The 18,149-nt window shown below is 49.4% G+C and overlaps 1 protein-coding gene across 2 annotated transcripts in view; it reads left to right on the forward strand.

Moving 5' to 3' along the window:
• The first annotated feature begins 13,332 nt into the window (after positions 1-13,332).
• Positions 13,333-18,149, forward strand: part of BCL7A (BAF chromatin remodeling complex subunit BCL7A) — a 30,966-nt gene continuing 26,149 nt past the window's right edge. Inside the window, exons 1-2 of one of the 2 annotated variants that reach the window (XM_065904884.1) lie at positions 13,333-13,487; positions 13,917-14,012. In XM_065904884.1, coding sequence (XP_065760956.1) covers positions 13,921-14,012 — 92 coding nt within the window. In that variant the 5' untranslated portion in view covers positions 13,333-13,487; positions 13,917-13,920. Of the gene's footprint in view, positions 13,488-13,773; positions 14,013-18,149 lie in introns of those variants that run through there. The other variant, XM_065904885.1, reaches the window with a different exon arrangement.

The raw sequence follows: 18,149 nt of genomic DNA on the forward strand, positions 1-18,149 counted from the left end.
CCATGGTCCAGCAGGCACCCCGCTGGTCAGATTTTACCTCCAGGGCTTCACAAGCTGGTTTACATTGCAGTCTTTTTGAAAAACCCAAAAAGCAAAACAAGCTTTATGAATCAACTTTGCGGCCGCTGAGGGCTTAGGAGAGAGAGATTATCAAGCCAGTTAAAAGGTTCCTGGGGACGCTTTAGGGAACAGAAAACTCTCCAATGACTTGTTTCCTTCCAAAAAAAATAGCTTAGAGTTGGATGTCCTCTGGACACCCACAGGGAGCTTCTCTCATTGGATCTGGCTCCTCTTTTTTGGTTCTTATTAACGACATATATATTGGAGTCATTGTGTGGAGCAGAATAGGCCTGTGACCAGTTGGACCTGCTGTGACTGGGCCAGTAGCAGTAACCACCTCCAGGCCCAGGCTGAGCCACTCGGTCCCTCTGTGCTGAGTCGGTATGTGGAGGGAGAGGTCCTGGTGATGGCCAGGGAGGGTTAGGGGGTTGGTTGGGCATCCCAGGTGGCACTTGTGGTAAAGAATCTGCTTGCCAGTGCAAGAGACATGGGTTCAGTCCCTGCATCGGGAAGATCCCCTGGAGTAGGAAATGGAAACCAGCTCCAATATTCTTTCCTGGGAAATCCCATGGACAGAGGAGCCTGGTGGGCTACAGTCCATGGGGTCACAAAGAGTCAGACACGACTGAGCACACCCACACATAGGGTAAGGGTTGGGGTCAGGGCGGCTGTTCACCCAGGAAGGCCCAAGTAGCCAGGGGCAGCAGGATCCGAGTCAACAGCCTGGCCAGAGGAGCTCCTGCTGGTGCTTTTCTTGGGGTGTCTCTCAGCTTGTCTGACCAGGAAGAAGAGCAGCTCATGTGTACCTTCTGGCCCCCAGAGGGCATCTGCCCCTCCATCCCCCTCAGGCCCACCAGCTGGCCACACAGGCAGTGGAGAAGCTGGGCCCCAGTGCCCTGGGCCAGGGGAGGAAGTGGGGGCTGCCTTCCTGCCAAGTGAGCAGAGAACCCAGACTCTCCCAACCGGGTGGCTGGCAGAGCAGGGACACCAGAAAAGGAGGAAGGAGAGATGGTAAACAGTATCACTGGGCTTGTACCTCAAGACGTGGGGACACAACGCTGGACACCAGAGAGCAGCATGTGATGCTCTTTTGAAAAGATAATACACACATGGGCCTCTGCATCCTGGCCTATTGCTTCCAGAGTTCTGGAGATGGAAAAGGCATGGTCGTCCAGGAACCACTCAGAGCCTCCCCCACCCCCCAGGCTCTCCTCCAGAACCCCCCGGCCCCTCCGGTGTGGGGTGAGCATCCTGTTTACACAGCACTGGCCCCGCAGGCCAGGCTGGACTGAGTCCTGCCTCTGCCGCTGAGTAGCACCCTGTGTGCCCTCGGGTGTGGCTAATCTCTTAAACCTCAGTTTCCTCCTGGAACAATTCCTGGGGTGGTGGTGAGGATTAAAAGAGATATTGCAAATAAAGCGTTCCTGGCATAAGGTAGTGCTCAAAATAGGACGGCAGCTATTATTACTGCCGGCAGAAACTGTGCCTGAGACTCGGGGAGATGTCTGATGAGAATTAATCTCTCCAAACTCCAGGGTTTTAGCACCAGTTAACACTTGCTCAAATAAGGGTCTCTGCAAGCTTTGACAAAGGGCCCTCAATAAATATTTGCAGAACGATTGAATGAATGAGCATGAAGCTTCAGTGCTCTTTTAATAGCTGACTTAGTTTCTGAATCAAAGTGAATCTGGCCCCCACAGGCCATCCACATCAGGGTCAGCAGACTCTCTGGAAAGGGCCAGAGAGTAAACAGTGGGGATTTGTGGGCCCAGTGGGCTGTTAGACACCTCAGCTCGGCCGCTGGAACACAAACGCAGCTACACAGAACTTTGGTCCAGAGAAGAATGAGCGTGGCCCCATTCCAATCAAACTTTACTTAGGGACACTAAAATTAATGTGGATTTCATGGGAACTTCCATGTATCATGAAATCATCTTCTTTTGATATTTTTTTCGACCACTTAAAAATGTGAAAACTGGGACTTCCCTGGCGGTCCAGTAGTTAAGACTCTGGAGTTTCCACTGCAGCAGGGTTGCGGTTCCATCCCTGATTGGGGCACTAAGATCCCACTTCCCTGGTGGCAAATAAACAAACCAAAAAACAAACAAACAAACAAAAACAAATAACTGTGAAAACTATTCTTAGCTTGCAGACAACAGAGACATGGCAGCCCAGATCCATCCCACAGGCTGGAGTTTGCTCCACCTCATTGGGCAGGATGAATCCAACAGATTTTTACAAATATGACGAATCTGTACAAAACACCTGACTAGTACTCGTCAAAAACGCCCAGGTCATGGCCCTTCCCATGGTGGTCCAGTGGTTAAGAATCTGCCTTCTGACACAGGGGATGCAGGTTTGATCCCCAGTTGGGGAACTAAGATGTCTTGTGCCGTGGGGCAGCTAAGCCTCCATACCACAACTAGAGAATCTACGTGCTGCAACAAAGACCTAGCACAGCCAAAAAAAAGAAAAAGAAAGCCCAGGTCATGACAAACATTAAAAGACTCAGACACTGTCACAGGTCAAGGAGACTAAAGGGAGACGATGACGAAATGTGAAGCAGGATCCTGGTTTTCTGGATCAGAAAAAAAAAGGACGTTAGGAAGAACCGGTGAAACCCAGAGGAAGTCTGTGGTTTAGTTGATATTGTTTGCTCCAAACTTAATTTCTTAGTTTCGATAAACGTATCTTGGTTGCCTGAAACGTGCCACAAGGGAAGCTGGGCCAGCAGTCTCCTGGGACCCTTTGACACATCAAGGCCAGATGCATTCAGTGAATCAAAGGTTTGTATGGTCAGACCCTAGAAAGGGACATAGGCTCAAGGCGAGGTACACAGAAGTCTAGAACCATCTCTACCATTCCTTCAGTACCACTGTGGCACGGTCCTTCCTCCCAAGTCCAAATAGGGATGTTTTCATGTGGGCGACGGGCAGGAGGGAGGGGGGCCACATATTCAAGAGGATGATCTGGCCATTCTCACTCCTTCACTTTCAAATAGTCTTGATATAGGATAGGCTGCCCCTCAGAGGATCCCAGGAAAGACCGCAGAGAAGTCACAGGTGGAGCTGCCCTGAAGCTGGTGTGTTATCTCACATGACAATAGACACATGTGGAAAAGTTCACCGTGGGTTTCAGCCCCGTAAACCTTAAGCCTTCAGTCAACATCAATTCATCCTTCGTAGTTTTCCCCCAGGAATTTCAACATTTTAAAAAGACACAATTTTCTCCATGATCTCGTCGTCTGTTCTTGCAGTCATGTCTAACCACACGTTCCCCCGAGTCACGTCCCCCCGAATCACTGGTGGTATCCCAAAGGCAGCCCAGCATACAGTGAAGCTTCACCAGACGCTCGCCACTTACCTCTCCCTCAGTGTGCTGTGGCTCCTCTCTACCTTTTCACTGTTCAAGGAGAGAGGACAGAATAGCAGTAACTGGTGCCAGATCCCCTAACAGCGACCTCAGTTTAACTGTGTGTGCCCCGCAGCATGCTAAGCCCAGAGATAAAATGTGGCAGGAAACACCGGCTCTTCCCCTGTGGAAGGTTATATTGTAGTGAGGGAAACAGATATGTCAATAATAATTACAGTGTTTTGTGATATGACATAGGGGCGTCCAGAGCAGATGGGGTGGGAAGGAGGAGGAGCAGGAGGAGGCGACTAGGGAGAGGTGGAGAAGTTACATAAATGTGGCCCTCACTCTAAGCCTACCTGAGTGGTGCCTGGGGGAAGTGGCAGGAGAGCAACCCAGGGAAGACAGTGGTCACATTATGGATGGCCTTGTGTGCTAAAGCAAGGAGGTTGAACTTGATGTTAAAGGGAAGGGATAGAAGTAGATCAAACTTGCATCTCAGGGGCCTATGGTCAGGTGATGGGCAAGAGGGGTTGTCTGGGACCACAGCAAGGAGACTATTACAGTACTCTGGGTAGAAGTGAAGGCCTGCAACAAGAGAAAAGGCACTCAGGAAGGAGAAATAAGTATAAAGACTAAGTTAAATGTTATCAAATATGGTATCAATCATGACCCTTGGTTTGCAGCAATAGAAATTGGCTCTGGTTAGCTTCAGTGGAAAGTGACGTTATTTGAGGCTCATAGGCTCAGTGGATAAACTGGAGAAGCCAGCTTCGTAAATGACCAGGAAGCAACCACAGCCAGGATGCCAATGGCGCCACTGGGAGCTCAGTGCCTCCAATACCTCAGGCTCTCCAATGGCCATTTCTGCTGTAGGTCATTTCTCCACTACCCCATATGCCCTCAGAATTCCAGATCAAAACCACAAGGAGATACCCTTTTACCTCCACAAGACTAAAATGAAAAAAAAGTGAAAACACAACAACAAATATTGGTGAGGATGTGGATCAACTGGAGCCCTCCTATACTGCTGGTGGGAATGTAAAACGGTGCTTTGGAAAACAGCTGGCAGTTTCTCAACATGTTAAACATAGCGTTACCATATGACCCAGCAGTTCCCCTCTGGTGAATTGGTATGTAGCCGGGAGAAATGAAAATACACATCTGCGCAAAAACTTGTATACTAACCATCATTACAGCATTATTCATAACAGCCAAAAAGTGGAAACAACCCAATGTCCATCAATGAATGTGGTAAATCCACATAATGGAATATTGCTCGACCATAAAAAGAATGAAGTATTAATACATGCTACCACATGGATGTAAAATATGCTGAGAAAAAGAAGTCAGACCCCAAATGACACATATTATATGATTTCCACTTACATGAAATGTCCAGTGGAGGCAAATCCATAGAAATAAGAAATAAACTCTCAATCACCTAAGGCTGGGGGTAGAAAGAATGACAGCAAATGAGTATTGGGGTTCTTTTTTGGATGATAAGAATGTTCTAAAATTGATTGTGGTGATGGTTTCACAACTCTGTGGCTATACTAAAAAAAACTTTAAAAGGTGAATTTTATGGTATGTTAATTATGTCTCAATAAAGTTATTATTTAAAAAAATCAACAGGCAACCCACTTGAAAAATGGGCAGAAGACCTGAATAGATATTTTTCTAAATAAGACATACAGATGGTCAACAGGCACATAAAAAGATGCTCGACATCACTGATCATCAGGGAAATGCAAATCAAAACCACAAAGAGCTATATCACCTCACACCTGTCAGAATGGCTATCATCAAAAAGACCACAAGTAACAAATGTTGGTGAAGGTGGGGAGAAAAGGGAATCAATGTCTACATTGTACCCCTGAAACTTACATAATACTGTAATAAATCAACTATACTTCAGTAAAAAAAAAATCGACTGACTAGACCATCTACCTACTAGATCAAGGTTAGGTCCCATGCCCAGGACCTAGAACTCCCAGGTAGAAGAGTGAAACGGCCCCCATCCCCCAATTTCTGTAGTAGGGGGCAGCCTCCATCCCTAAAGGTTCACCCAGAACTAGGAAAGGTTTTCAGAGGCAGCCAAAAATGATGCATGTGTGGGAGCAAGAGAGAAGACATTCGGGCAGCCATCTGGATTCCTGACCTAAGAGCTCACCAAGCGCATCGGTAGACGGATTCCAACTCTGCTCCGGGTCACTGGGTTATGACCAGACGTTCCATGTTTAATCATTCATTGTTAGAAGAGCGGCTGTGTTACACCATCTCACCTTTGAACACATCGGTCTTCTGAAGCACTATATATCTACTATCTCTCTGTTTGAATATGGCCTCAAGTGGCCTAACTTTTAGTCTGGCAGTTTCCCAATGTATTAGTATTTGAGCTGGGAACCATTTTTAGAGTTGTAGTTACAGGCAAGAAAAGGTAGGCATAGAAGCAATTTGGAATATTTGGTTTATCAAAAAAATTTTTTTAAAATATTTATTTATTTATTTGGCTGCTCCGGGTCTTAGTTGTGGCATGCAGTATGTTTAGTTGCAGCATGTAAATTCTTAGTTGTGGCATGTGGGATCTAGTTCCCTAACCAGCTGTCGAATCCAGGTGCCCTGTTGGAAGGGCAGAGTCTGAGCCGCTGGACCATCAGGGAAGTGCCCCTCCCCTGCAAATTTTGACTGGCCCAGTCTCTGAAATTTATCATCAGGCCCACATTGTAAGGGAGACTTTCCCTACAATGAACTGGGACCACATGGGGCTCCTCCAATGGCGTGCTGGTGAATGTTTGCCAATCCCCTCTGCGTGGGGAGGGACAGGAGGGTCCCGAGAGCACTCACAGGGGGCTGATTTACCACTGTCCACATTCTGATGACTATGGAGTGGGGAGCACGGTCCAGAGGCACAGGAGAGAGGGGCTCTGGCTGGAACTCAGCAGCCTGTGACTGCAGGATGGTAGCATCCTTTTCTGCACACGGAGGGAGGCTTCCAACTCTGCAGCTCATTCTTTCTGGCTCTCTGAGGAAGGGGCTGTATTTCGTCCTGTGGTTAGTGTTCCCTTCAAAGTTCCCCCCTTGGCTGGGCCTTGCTAATGATCTGTTCCCCAAACACCAAAGCTCCTCTGTTTATGAAAACAGTACTCGGTTGCAAGTTGCTAGGCGAGGACCAAGTCTACCCAGAAATGCCAGGGCTGGGTCTGCATCTTCCTCAGAGTCACACGTCTCCATCTGTGTTCTTATCCTTCCCCCACCCCAAACTCCCACCCCTTGGTGAATGAGCCTTCATCTCAGGGGGAGGAGCGAAGTAAGAGGTGGATTTACCAGTCCTAGGAAGAGTAGTTTGACTTCAGTCCCCAGTGTGGGGCATACTGATGCGAAGATCATAGAGTGTGGTATTTAACAAATACTTTTTGGTATCTGGGGAAGATCCCCTGGAGGAGGGCACAGCAACTCACTCCAGTATTCTTGCCTGGAGAATCCCAAGGACAGAGGAGCCTGGTGGGCTACAGTCCATAGGGTTGCAAAGAGTCAGACAAGCCTGAAGCGACTTAGCATGCGTTTTGGTATCTAGCACTTACAACGTGCCAAGCACTGTTCTAAATTCTTGACAAATACTGTTTGTTTGTTTTTTTATGTTTTTCAACTGAAGTATAGTTGACTAACAGTGTCATGTTAGTTTCAGGTGTACTGCAAAATGATTCAGTTATATGTGTGTATGTGTATATGTGTGTGTATATTCTTTTTCAGATTCTTTTTCCATATAGATTATTACAAAATGTTGAGTGTAGTTCTCTGTGCTATAAGTAGGTACTCATTGGTTATCTACTTTATATATATAACAGTGTATATATGTTGGGCTTCCCAGGTGACGCAGCGGTAAAGAATCCCCCTGCCAGTTCAGGTGACACAGATTTGATCCCTGGGTCAGGAAGATCCTCTGTAGTAGGACATGGCAACCCACCTCAGTATTCTTGCCTGGAAAATTTCATAGACAGAGGAGCCTGGCAGGCTACAGTCCATGTGGTCACAAAGGGTCGGACACAAGTGAGCAGGCACAAACGCATGTGTATTCATGTTAATCCCAAACTCCTAATTTATCCCACCCTCCTTCCTTGACAAATACTGTTTTTAATTCACATAACTCTATGAGGCAAGTCTTATTTTCATCCCCATTTTACAGATGAGGCACAGAGAGGTCACAACACAAGTCATGGCTAAATAACTCACTTCTGGAACCTCACAGTCATTCTTTCAATGTGTCTGAAATAATCACAAACATTCAGTGAGAGCCTGACTTCCAGCCGTGACACTTAGTTATTCAGACTCACACTCAAACTGAAAGCAACTCAAAATGCTAGAAAACATATTTTAAAACATCCTAAAAGCCACCACATGCTGACAAGATAGTAACGACTAGGCGAAACTCAGGGAAAAAAAGAATCCTGAAAACTAATCCAGCAAGGAGCCCACTTGAAGCCTGCAGGTATTTGCCAAGCATAACATATTTGAACTTTAGTGTGAATGGTTTTTTGAGGCAAGAGATCAGAAATCGAAGTCCAGGATCCACATAGCAGGGAGATGAGACCTTGCCCACAATAATGCAGGCTTATTATAATGCCCACAATAATGGGCTTCACCAGTGATGTGCTGGCAGATGTTTATCACCAGCTCTTGGCCTGCTGGGGAAGGGTACTGATATATTATCTTGTTGTTCAGTCGTTCAGTCGTGTCTGACTCTGCAACCCCATGGACTGCAGCACGCCAGGCCTCCCTGTCCTTCACTGTCTCCTGGAGTTCGCTCAAATCATGTCCATTGAGTCAGTAATGCCATCCAACCATCTCATCTTCTGTCTCCGCCTTCTGCTCCTGCCCTCAATCTTTCCCAGCTTCAGAGTTTTTTCCAGTGAATCAGCTCTTCGCATCAGGTGAACCAAAGTATTGGAGCTTCAGCTTCAACATCAGTCTTTCCAGTGTATATTCAGGGTTGATTTCCTTTAGGATTGACTGGTTTGATCTCCTTGCAGTCCAAGGGGCTCTCAAGAGTCTTCTCCAACACCACAGTTCAAAAGAATCAACTCTTTGGTGCTCAGCATTCTTTATGGTCCAACTCTCACATCCATCCATGACTACTGGAAAAACCATAGCTTTGACTAGATGGACCTTTGTTGGCAAAGTAATGTCTCTGCTATTTAATATGCTGTGTAGGTGGGTCATAACTTTTCTTCCAAGGTGCAAACTGCTTTTAATTTCATGACTGCAGTCACCATCTGTAGTGATTTTGGAACCCAAGAAAATAAAGTTTGTCACTGTTTCCATTCTTTCCCCATCTATTTGCCATGAAGTGATGGGACCAGCTGCCATGGTCTTCGTTTTTTGAATGTTGAGTTTTAAGCCAGCTTTTTCACTCTCCTCTTTCACTTTCATCAAGAGGCTCTTCAGTTCTTCTTCACTTTCTGCCATGAGGGTGGTGCTCTCTGCATATCTGAGGTTATTGATATTTCTCACAGCAATCTTGATTCCAGCTTGTGCTTCATCCAGCCCAGCATTGTTCATGATGTACTCTGCATATTGGTTAAATAAGCAGGGTTACAACATACAACCTTGATGTAATCCTTTCCCGATTTGGAACCAGTCCATTGTTCCATGTCTGGTTCTAATTGTTGCTTCTTGACCTGCATACAGATTTCTCAGGAGGCAGGTCAAGTGGTCTGGTATTCCTATCTCTTGAAGAATTTTCAACAGTTTGTTGTGATCCACACAGTCAAAGGCTTTGGCATAGTCAATAAAGCAGAAGTAGATATTTTTCTGGAACTCTCACTTTTTCGATGATCCAGTGGATGTTGGCAATTTCATCTCTGATTCCTCTGCCTTTTCTAAGTCCAGCTTGAACATCTGGAAGTTCACAGTTCACATACTGTTGAAGCCTAGCTTGGAGAATTTTGAGCATTACTTTGCTAGCATGTGAGATGAGTACAATTGTGTGGTAGTTTGAACATTCTTTGGCATAGCCTTTCTTTGAAATTGGAACGAAAACTTACCTTTCTGATCCAGTGGCCACTGCTGAGTTTTCCAAATTTGTTGGCATATTTAGTGTAGCACTTTCACAGCATCATCTTTTAGGATTTGAAATGCTCAGCTGGAATTCCATCACCTCCACTAGCTTTGTTCGTAGTGATGCTTCCTAAGGCCCACTTGATTTCACATTCCAGGATGTCTGGCTCTAGGTGAATGATCACACTATCATGATTATCTGGGTCATAAAGATCTTTTTTGTATAGTTCTTCTGTATGTTCTTGCCACCTTTTCTTAATATCTTTCACCATTATCTTATTACCTTAATTATCTTAAGATATTTAGTATCTTAATAATGATATCTTATCATAATATCTTAATTTCTTACACCATTTCTTAATAGCTTCTTCTTCTTCAGGTACCATTTCTGTCCGTTGAACCCACCTTTGCATGAAATGTTCCCTTGGTATCGCTAATTTTCTTGAAGAGATCTCTAGTCTCCCCCCATTCTGTTGTTTTCCTCTATTTCTTTGCACTGATTGCTGAGGAAGGCTTTCTTATCTCTCCTTGCTATTCTTTGGAACTCTGCATTCAAATGGGTATATCTTTCCTTTACTCCTTTGCCTTTCGCTTCTCTCCTTCTCACAGCTATTTGTGAGGCCTCCTCAGACAACCATTTTGCCTTTTTGCATTTCTTTTTCTTGCGGATAGTCTTGATCCCTGTCTCCTGTACAGTGTCACAAACCTCCATCCATAGTTCTTCAGGCAGTCTGTCTATCAGATCTAATCCCCTGAATATATTTCTCATTTCCATTGTATAATCGTAAGGGATTTGATTTAGGTCATACCTGAATGGTCTAGTGATTTCCCTAGTTTCTTCAATTTAAGTCTGAATTTGGCAATGAGGAGTTCATGATCTGAGCTACAATCAGCTCCCAGTCTTGTTTTTGCTGACTCTACAGAGCTTCTTCATCTTTAGTTGCAAAGAATATAATCAATCTGATTTCGGTGTTGACCATCTGGTGATGTCCATGTGTAGAGTCTTCTCTTGTGTTGTTGGAAGAGGGTGTTTGCTATGACCAGTGCGTTCTCTTGGCAAAACTCTCTTAGTCTTTGCCCTGCTTCGTTCTGTACTCCAAGGACAAATTTGCCTGTTACCCCAGGTATTTCTTGACTTCATACTTTTGCATTCCAGTCCCCTATAATGAAAAAGATATCTTTTTTGGGTGTTAGTTCTAGAAGGTCTTGTAGGTCTTCATAGAACCATTCAACCTTGGCTTCTTCAGCATTACTGGTTGGGGCATAGACTTGGATTACTGTGATATTGAATGGCTTGCTTTGAAAATGAACAGAGATCATTCTGTCGTTTTTGAGATTGCATCCAAGTACTGCATTTCCGACTCTTTTGTTGACTATGATCCCATCATAGTCAATGCTGTCTATAGCACTTGCCAATTTCTGTAGTGTAAATGTGATTTCAAACTATTGACATGAGGTCGCTGAACACAGAGTTGGGATGTGTAGGCCTATCAGTACTCACTGATCCCACCCTGGGTACAATAAGCAAATCAGTCTCATCACTTAGGCAACCTGTACTGGTATCACCTGGGGGGCCAGGGACCCACCAGCCCTGAACGTGGATGTCAAATATTTATTTATTGGGCTGCATCAGGTCTTAGTTGAGACACATGCAATCTTCAATCTTTGTTGCAGCATGGGGGATCTTTTTTGTTAGTTGCAGCGTGCTAACTCTTACTTGCGGCATGTGGGATCTAGTTCCTTCAGAGTCTTAGCCACTGGACCACCAGGGAAGCCCCCTGAACTTGGACATTGGTCATTGTGTACTAGCAGTGCCCTCAGGAGCCAGGCAGAAGCAAATGTAAAGTATCTGGAGACGAAGGTAGCTTCATTCTAGGCCTCCAGTTATCCCTATAAATAAATTTGGAAATACAGTGTCCAGCAATGTCAAAGAGAATCAGGCAGATCACAAGGAAATAGGATACCATGAGTAAGAACTAGCAGAAACAGACTCTCAAAAACTTCAAATATCAATGATCAGGCACAGACTATAAAACAACTGTGCTTTGTTGAAAGGAAAAAGTGTAAAAATATCTGCAGGAGACAGGAAACTATAAAAAGTACCACACTAGATTTATAAAGAATATTTGTAGAGAGCTCTGTAGTTTAATCGGAGATCAAAAACGTACATGCCTTAAGGGGCCATATGGTGATACAAATGAGAACAGTGACTAGGTGACGCATTGGTGACCTGGGGAGCTGCATCCAAAGGGTTCAAGGCTCCTTAGCTCCAGCTGATTGTTGCCATGTGGCACATGGTGCCCAGTCTGCAGATCTGACATGTCTACAGAAGCTGGATATTTGGATTTCTTTTTATTGTGGTCAATACACAAAACATAAAATGCACCACTGTGGGACCTCCTTGGCAGTCCAGTGGTTGCAACTCAGCACTTTCACTGCCAAGGGCCTGGGTTTGATCCTTGGTTGGGGAATTAAGATCCTTCAAGCTGAGTGGCACAGCCAAAAAAACCCCACCAAACTCTGTAACAATTTAAAGGTATACAGTTCAGTGGCATAAAGCACATTCACAGTCACCATTATCTTCTTTCAGAACTTTTTTTCATCACCCCTCCACCCCCAGAAAGGAAACTCCATACATATTTGAAGTCACTTCCCATTCCCCACTCCCCAGAGTCCCTGGCAACCACCAGTCTGGTTTCTGTCTCTATGGATTTGTCTAGCTTAGATAACTCATATAAGTGGAATCATACAATATTTGTCCTTTTGTGACTTGCTTCTTTCACTGAGGATGTTTTCAAAGTTCATCCACACTGTGGTATGTATCAGTACTTCATTCCTTTTTAATGACTGAATGATATTCCACTGTATTAAATATACACATTTGTCCATTCATCATTATTTGGATTTTAAAATTTATCTTCTACTTTTGACTCAAATATATGTTTTTAAATGTTATGTGTAACTTTAAGCATGTACCTGCTGGCCAGGTAAGTCAGAGCGCCAGTGATATGGACCTGTGTTTTATGACCTGCTGTGACATGCTTTCCTCACATTAGGAACTTGGGGTTCAGGATGGAAAAGGACATGCCTAGGAAAAGGCCTTCAGTGGAACTTCCACTCCATAGCGCCAGAAAAATTTCTCCCCCACACCAAAACCTCAGGGCAAAGGACTTGGTTTAAGAATGAGTGGTAGCCACATACCTAGCTCACAGCTTGTTGGGCTAGTTGATCTCCAAGGCGCTGGGTTTACTGACAGGGGTCATTCTCTTTCCGGAACACCCATCTGGGCACCAACCGGCTCTGTTCAATACCAGTTTAGCTGCAGCTGAACACAAGGATGACTTATCCTGGTAACTGTAGATTGGTGCAGAGCTGTCTTGAGGCACCGCAGGGAAGACACCAGCCCAGAAGTTCTCCTCGTAGCCGGCCAGTCTACTTTACCTGCCAGGGTCATTTGTGCGGTAGCCGCAGCTGGGCAGAGCCCAGAACTTACATCAGGTGTGGCTTAAGCTCAAATCTGGTTCCAGGACAGAAACCCCAGCGTGGGCCCGCTTCCCTTATTTATGGTGAGGGCAACTTATCACTAGAGGCAATGTCTAAGCCCCTCTTGAAATGCTGATAAATAATCATCGAGCTTTTCCTGCGCCGAAAGCTATTTAAGAAGCAAGGTCGTATGTCTCTCGTGGTCACCCCAAGCTCCCTTCCTCCCACCCTAGTTTTCCAAAAGGACCAAAGACAGGGAAGCGACGTCCTAGCTCGCGTATTTAACCCGGGCATAAGGCCAGTAGAGGTCCGCCTTTCTCAACTCTTTCCAAGAGCACCTCGCGTCCCGAATCGGCGCCTTCAACTCTGAGAAGTCGGGAGCCCCACAGGAAACTTGCATTATTGCAGCCGCTGCCACACACCCGGGGCCGCGGACGGGCGGCCGCGCCGGCTCCCCAGGAATGCATCCCCTCCACGGCCGCCCGGCCCGCCGGCCCGCCCTCCCCGGGGGACCCCTCGGCACCTGCGGCCTCCGAGTAAGTGTCCGCGCGCACCTCCACCCTCCAGCCCGCCTCCCCCACCACCCCGCTTGCCCGGAGCTGGGGGTAGCCAGGTGCCCCGCGCCACCTCCCCGGGGAGCGGGGGTCGCGGGCGCCTCCCCCGGGTGGGCGGAGAGGCTGCCGGCGCTGCTCCGCGGCGACGGCGCCCGGAGGCCGCACTGGCGGCGGCCGCGGCGGCGCTGCTCCCCCTGCTTGGTGCAGCTGCCGCCCGGCGCTTGCGCACTGGGCCCTGGGCGCGCGGCGGCACCAGGCTTTGTGTGTGTGTGTATGTGTGCGAGTGTGTGTGTGTGTGTGTGTGTGTCCGTGTGTGAGTGAGTGAGCGGGCGGGCGGGCGCGAGTGTGGCCGCCGCGGAGCGCGAGCAGGACCCGGCGGGCGCGCTCCCCCAGCCTCTCTCTCCCCGCCAGAACCATGTCGGGCAGGTCGGTTCGAGCCGAGACCAGGAGCCGGGCCAAAGATGATATCAAGAGGGTCATGGCGGCTATCGAGAAAGTGCGCAAATGGTAAGCGGAGGCGCCGGCTCGTTCGCTCGCCGGCTCGGCGCCGCGGCCGCCCCGAACCCCGAAACCAGATACAAAAAGCCGGCGGGGCGCAGCGCCCCGGGCCGCCCGCGGGCCCGGGAGTTGGAGAGGGCGGGCGGCGCGCGAGCCGGGTCACCTGCGCGCGGCGGGGGCCGCGGCCGCTGCCCAGGTGCGCTCGCGCCTGTCGCCCACCTGGCGCGGCGGCGGCAGCCTGGAGGCGACAGGCGCCCCGGGCCGGGCGGTGGAGCAGCGGGCAGTCCCCGGCGCGGCGCTTGGCTCCCGGGAGGGGGGCTCGGGGCCGGCCCCAGAAGCCATTTCGTTTTGTGCAAGTCACATGAAAGCGGCTTCCCGCGCGCCGGGGCCGCGATGCCGGCGGCGGAGGGGAGAGCGCGAGCTCCATTGTGCAGGCACCGAGCGGGCCGCCGCCGTCTCCGTCTCCTCCCCGCGCGCCCCGGGCGGCGCAGCGCCGGCCCCCGCGCCCTTGCCCGCGCCGGGCCTCCCTCTCTCCCTCCCTCCCTCCCTCCCCGGCTGGCTCTCTCGCTCGCTCCCCGCCTCCCAGGCTCGGCGCCCTCGAGTCTGCGGAGTTTGTAGAGCGCGAGCCGTTTAAATTTAGCGCTTTGGGCTGCCTGGAGCGAGGGCTCTTGGCGACGAGGAAAGATGGGGGAGAGCGCGAGGAGGAAACGCTGGCTGCGGCCGCGGGGCCCGGGGCTCCTGGCTTCCCCCCCGCTCCCGCCCAGCTCTGCCGGGACCCGGGCTTAGGGGCTCGGACGAGCGAACGTTTGGGGCCAGACCCCGGTCCTGGGCCGCGTGTGCTGCTCCAAACCCGGCCGTTCCTGTTTGTTTTGCGGAGAGAGCTGTTGTTTTTGTTCTCTGCGCGGGGGGCGAGGGGGACTCGGGTGTCGGGCCGTGCGGGTTTCTCTGGCTCACGTTATAGATTCCGTCCGGCGTGGCCTGGTTATAATTAATACGACTGAACGTTTCCCCGGCCTCGTCCGGGTCTGTCTCGGAATCGGCCCGAGGGCCAGGCCCGAGACGCCAGCCGATCGCCAGGTTGGGGCAGACTTGTTGAAAACTCCCGGCTCCCGGATTTCAACTTTATTATTTTTTTCCCACGGCCTCACCAGGGTCAGGGAGGGAGAAGAGCCGCCGCGACGTTCGAGTGTCAGTGCCCGCGGGCTCATTCTGACCCTTTATTTAAAGCCCGAAAACCCGGCAAGGCCCCGTGGCGGGCTCTGTTTATGTTTAGGGGTGTCATTTCTCAAGTAATGCCTGGGTCTCTGAAAACCACTGGGGGCGAGCCTCCAGTCTAGCCGTGTCACAAGTTAGCTGTCCTTTCTGAGTCAAACCCAACAAAAAAGGCAAGAGGAAAATCAATAAAGTCCACGTGCTCCCGGGCCTCCTATGGAAAGGGCTGTCTGCAGATGGCCGGATGCCCAGCCGAGGGCTGGGTTTGGCTCCAATGGGACAAAGAATTTTCAGAACCGTGAGAAGGGGAGGCCTTCCAAAGTTGAGATCCAAGTCTTGCCTGCCGTGGGAGCTCCCCTGACGCGCAGGGCGCCGAGTGCCGGGACTGGAGCCATTTAAAAATGGCAGAAACAGCTGCAGGCCAAAACACACACAGGAAAACAAGCCCACCACCCCCTCTCCAGCGGGATTCTCAGAGGCAAGGCTGGAGTTGTCCCCTGCCTGAGCGCCTCGGCAAAGAAAGAGCTGTTGTCTGGGCCTGAGTTCCTTCTGTTACCAGCCTGGAGGTGAGAAAGGGGTGGGGGCACGCTGCCTTTCTGTGCTTCAGGAGGCGTGGTGGGGCCTTCTGCCCCAGGTTCCCAGCCTGGCAGAGGCCCCTGCACCCTGACAGCTGCTCCTGGAGGGCCCACCCGCCAGCTGCTCTGCTGGGAGGGCAGATGGAGCTGTGGGGTTTTCCACCTTGGGGGCCCCAGAGCAGCCAGCCTGGAAACCCTCAGTGCTGCTGAGCAGGCTCTGGTTTTGGGAGGAGGGGAGGAGAACGTGTCTCTCTCTCTTTTTGTGTTTTGGGAAACTAGGAGTCAAGTCCATTAAAGACCTCAGGCTTTGGGATCTTATGACTGGACTTCCAGTTCACTTCCTTGCTGTGACCTTGGGCTAACCACATAACTTCTCTAACCATGACAGCAAAGGGTCCTTGTGTTCCTTCTCCCCTCCTGGAATAATACCATGTCTCCCAAAGCACTTAATCCTTCACACAGGGAGGAGTGTGTGTGTGTGTGTGTTTGTGTGTGTGTGTGTGTGAATCTCACAGTTGTGTCTGACTTTTTGCGACCCCATGGACTGTAGCCGCCAGGCTCCTCTGTCCATGGAATTCTCCAGGCAAGAATACTGGAGTGGGGAGCCATTTCCCTAGTCACTAAACGCTGCCTTTACTGTAAGGTAGAAGCTTGGTTTTGCTGATTTTTTTCCCCTCCTGCCCGTTCTAAGCAAAAGAGACTTTACCTTATTTCATAGGTTTCCCCAGCACCAAGAAGCCAAATCCTACCCTCACTCTGCCTTTAGAATGTGTCTTCCAGTCAGCCCTTGTGGTTTGGGGTTGTTTATTAACTCTGTGGCCACCAACCGTGTCTGGGACGTCCTACTGGCTGGGACACTGGGTTGCCAGATTTAGCAAATAAAATTACAGGACACCCAGTTAAATTTGAATTTCAGATAAACAAATAATATTTTTAAATAGGTTTTTTTTTTTTTTTTTTTAGTGTAAGTATGTCCCACGTACTGTTTGGGACATACTTATACTAAAAAAATATTATTCATTGTTTATCTGAAATTCAAATTTAACTCAACATCCCGTTTCTCACTCTTTTCTTTTTTTTAAATTCAGAATGGAGGTGTCTAGCGTACCACTCAGCCTGTAAGCCTAGGGTGGTATTTCTCCTCAGTCCCAGTGACGCCTAAAAATCCCCCCTTCTACTTAGCCCTACCCTTCCCCTCCTCTGGAAAAAGCCAGCAGCCAGCCATGGCCGCCCTGTCTATAGCCACTGGCTATTTCTCCTCTCCTTTCTGTCTGATACCCGAGTGAGGCCAGCTGGTGGAGTGCAAGGCAGCCAGAACATGGTTGAAGGAAGAACAAAATGGTGGGCTCCTTTGGGGGAGACCTGGGGCAGGGTTAGGAGGCCCTGTGTGGGTGGAGAAGAGAGGGAAGTGGGAGTCATTGGGTAGAGGCGGTAACAGACTTGAGCCTTGAAGTAGGCTTAGACCCAGGGACCCCTGGGACCGTGGTCTGAAGGGTCCCTCAGTGACTTGTGAAGACGGAGAGAGGCCTGTTCCCTGAGGCCTCCCACCGGTCCTCCCTGAGGCCTCCCACCGGTCCCTGGGCGGGGGTTGACTGTGCCTAGACTGTCGCCTCAGTACCTTCAGGGGACCGTCCTGCCAGGCACGGGGCAGGTCAAGCGGGCCTGGGCCTAGTTAGGATGAAGCCAACCCTAGCCAGATCTTCTCTGGCATCAAGGACTAGCCCTGGGAAGTGGAGAGGAAGTGACGGCTTCAGGGCCGTCTTTGCGGGAGTCAGATCTCCCTGGCTGGCCAGTGCTCAGAGCTGACCCTGAGGGAACATTAAAAATTGGCCTCCGCCTGGAGGATCTAGGGAGAGGGGTGCTCATACTTTACACAGGAGCTTGTGCTGGGATGGGGCGTTTGGGGCTCTATTCCTCCATCTGACTCCTTTTGTTCAGGAACCCAGCCTGGTGGGGAAGCGACAGGCACTTCAGCCTGGCTGGTTACAGGAGGGCTCCGGGCGTGCCCATCAAGGCCAGGTCGGGCTGCAGCCTGGAGGTTGTGGTGAATCCAGACCCGTGCCTAGAGGTGGTGAGACTCAGGGGTCTGAGAGAACCAAGGGCCCCATCTGAGAGAGGCACTGCTCCTCGGGGCGTGTGGGTCCCTCGTGGCCATATTGTGTTTTTGAGAATGGCCAGCAATCTGGATTTGAATGTGGAGTTTGACTTGTTTGTTGTTTTTTTTTTCCAAGTCTGACAATGGATTCTAATTTTTTAAAGTACCATATAGGCCAGACACAACGTGCCTCTTGGCCGCTTGTCTGCAACCACAAATGTAAGGTGATGAGTACAACTTAATACACTCCTTGGGGGTTGAGGG

This window comes from Muntiacus reevesi, chromosome 13, assembly GCF_963930625.1.
Source record: "Muntiacus reevesi chromosome 13, mMunRee1.1, whole genome shotgun sequence".
Lineage (NCBI taxonomy): Eukaryota > Metazoa > Chordata > Mammalia > Artiodactyla > Cervidae > Muntiacus > Muntiacus reevesi.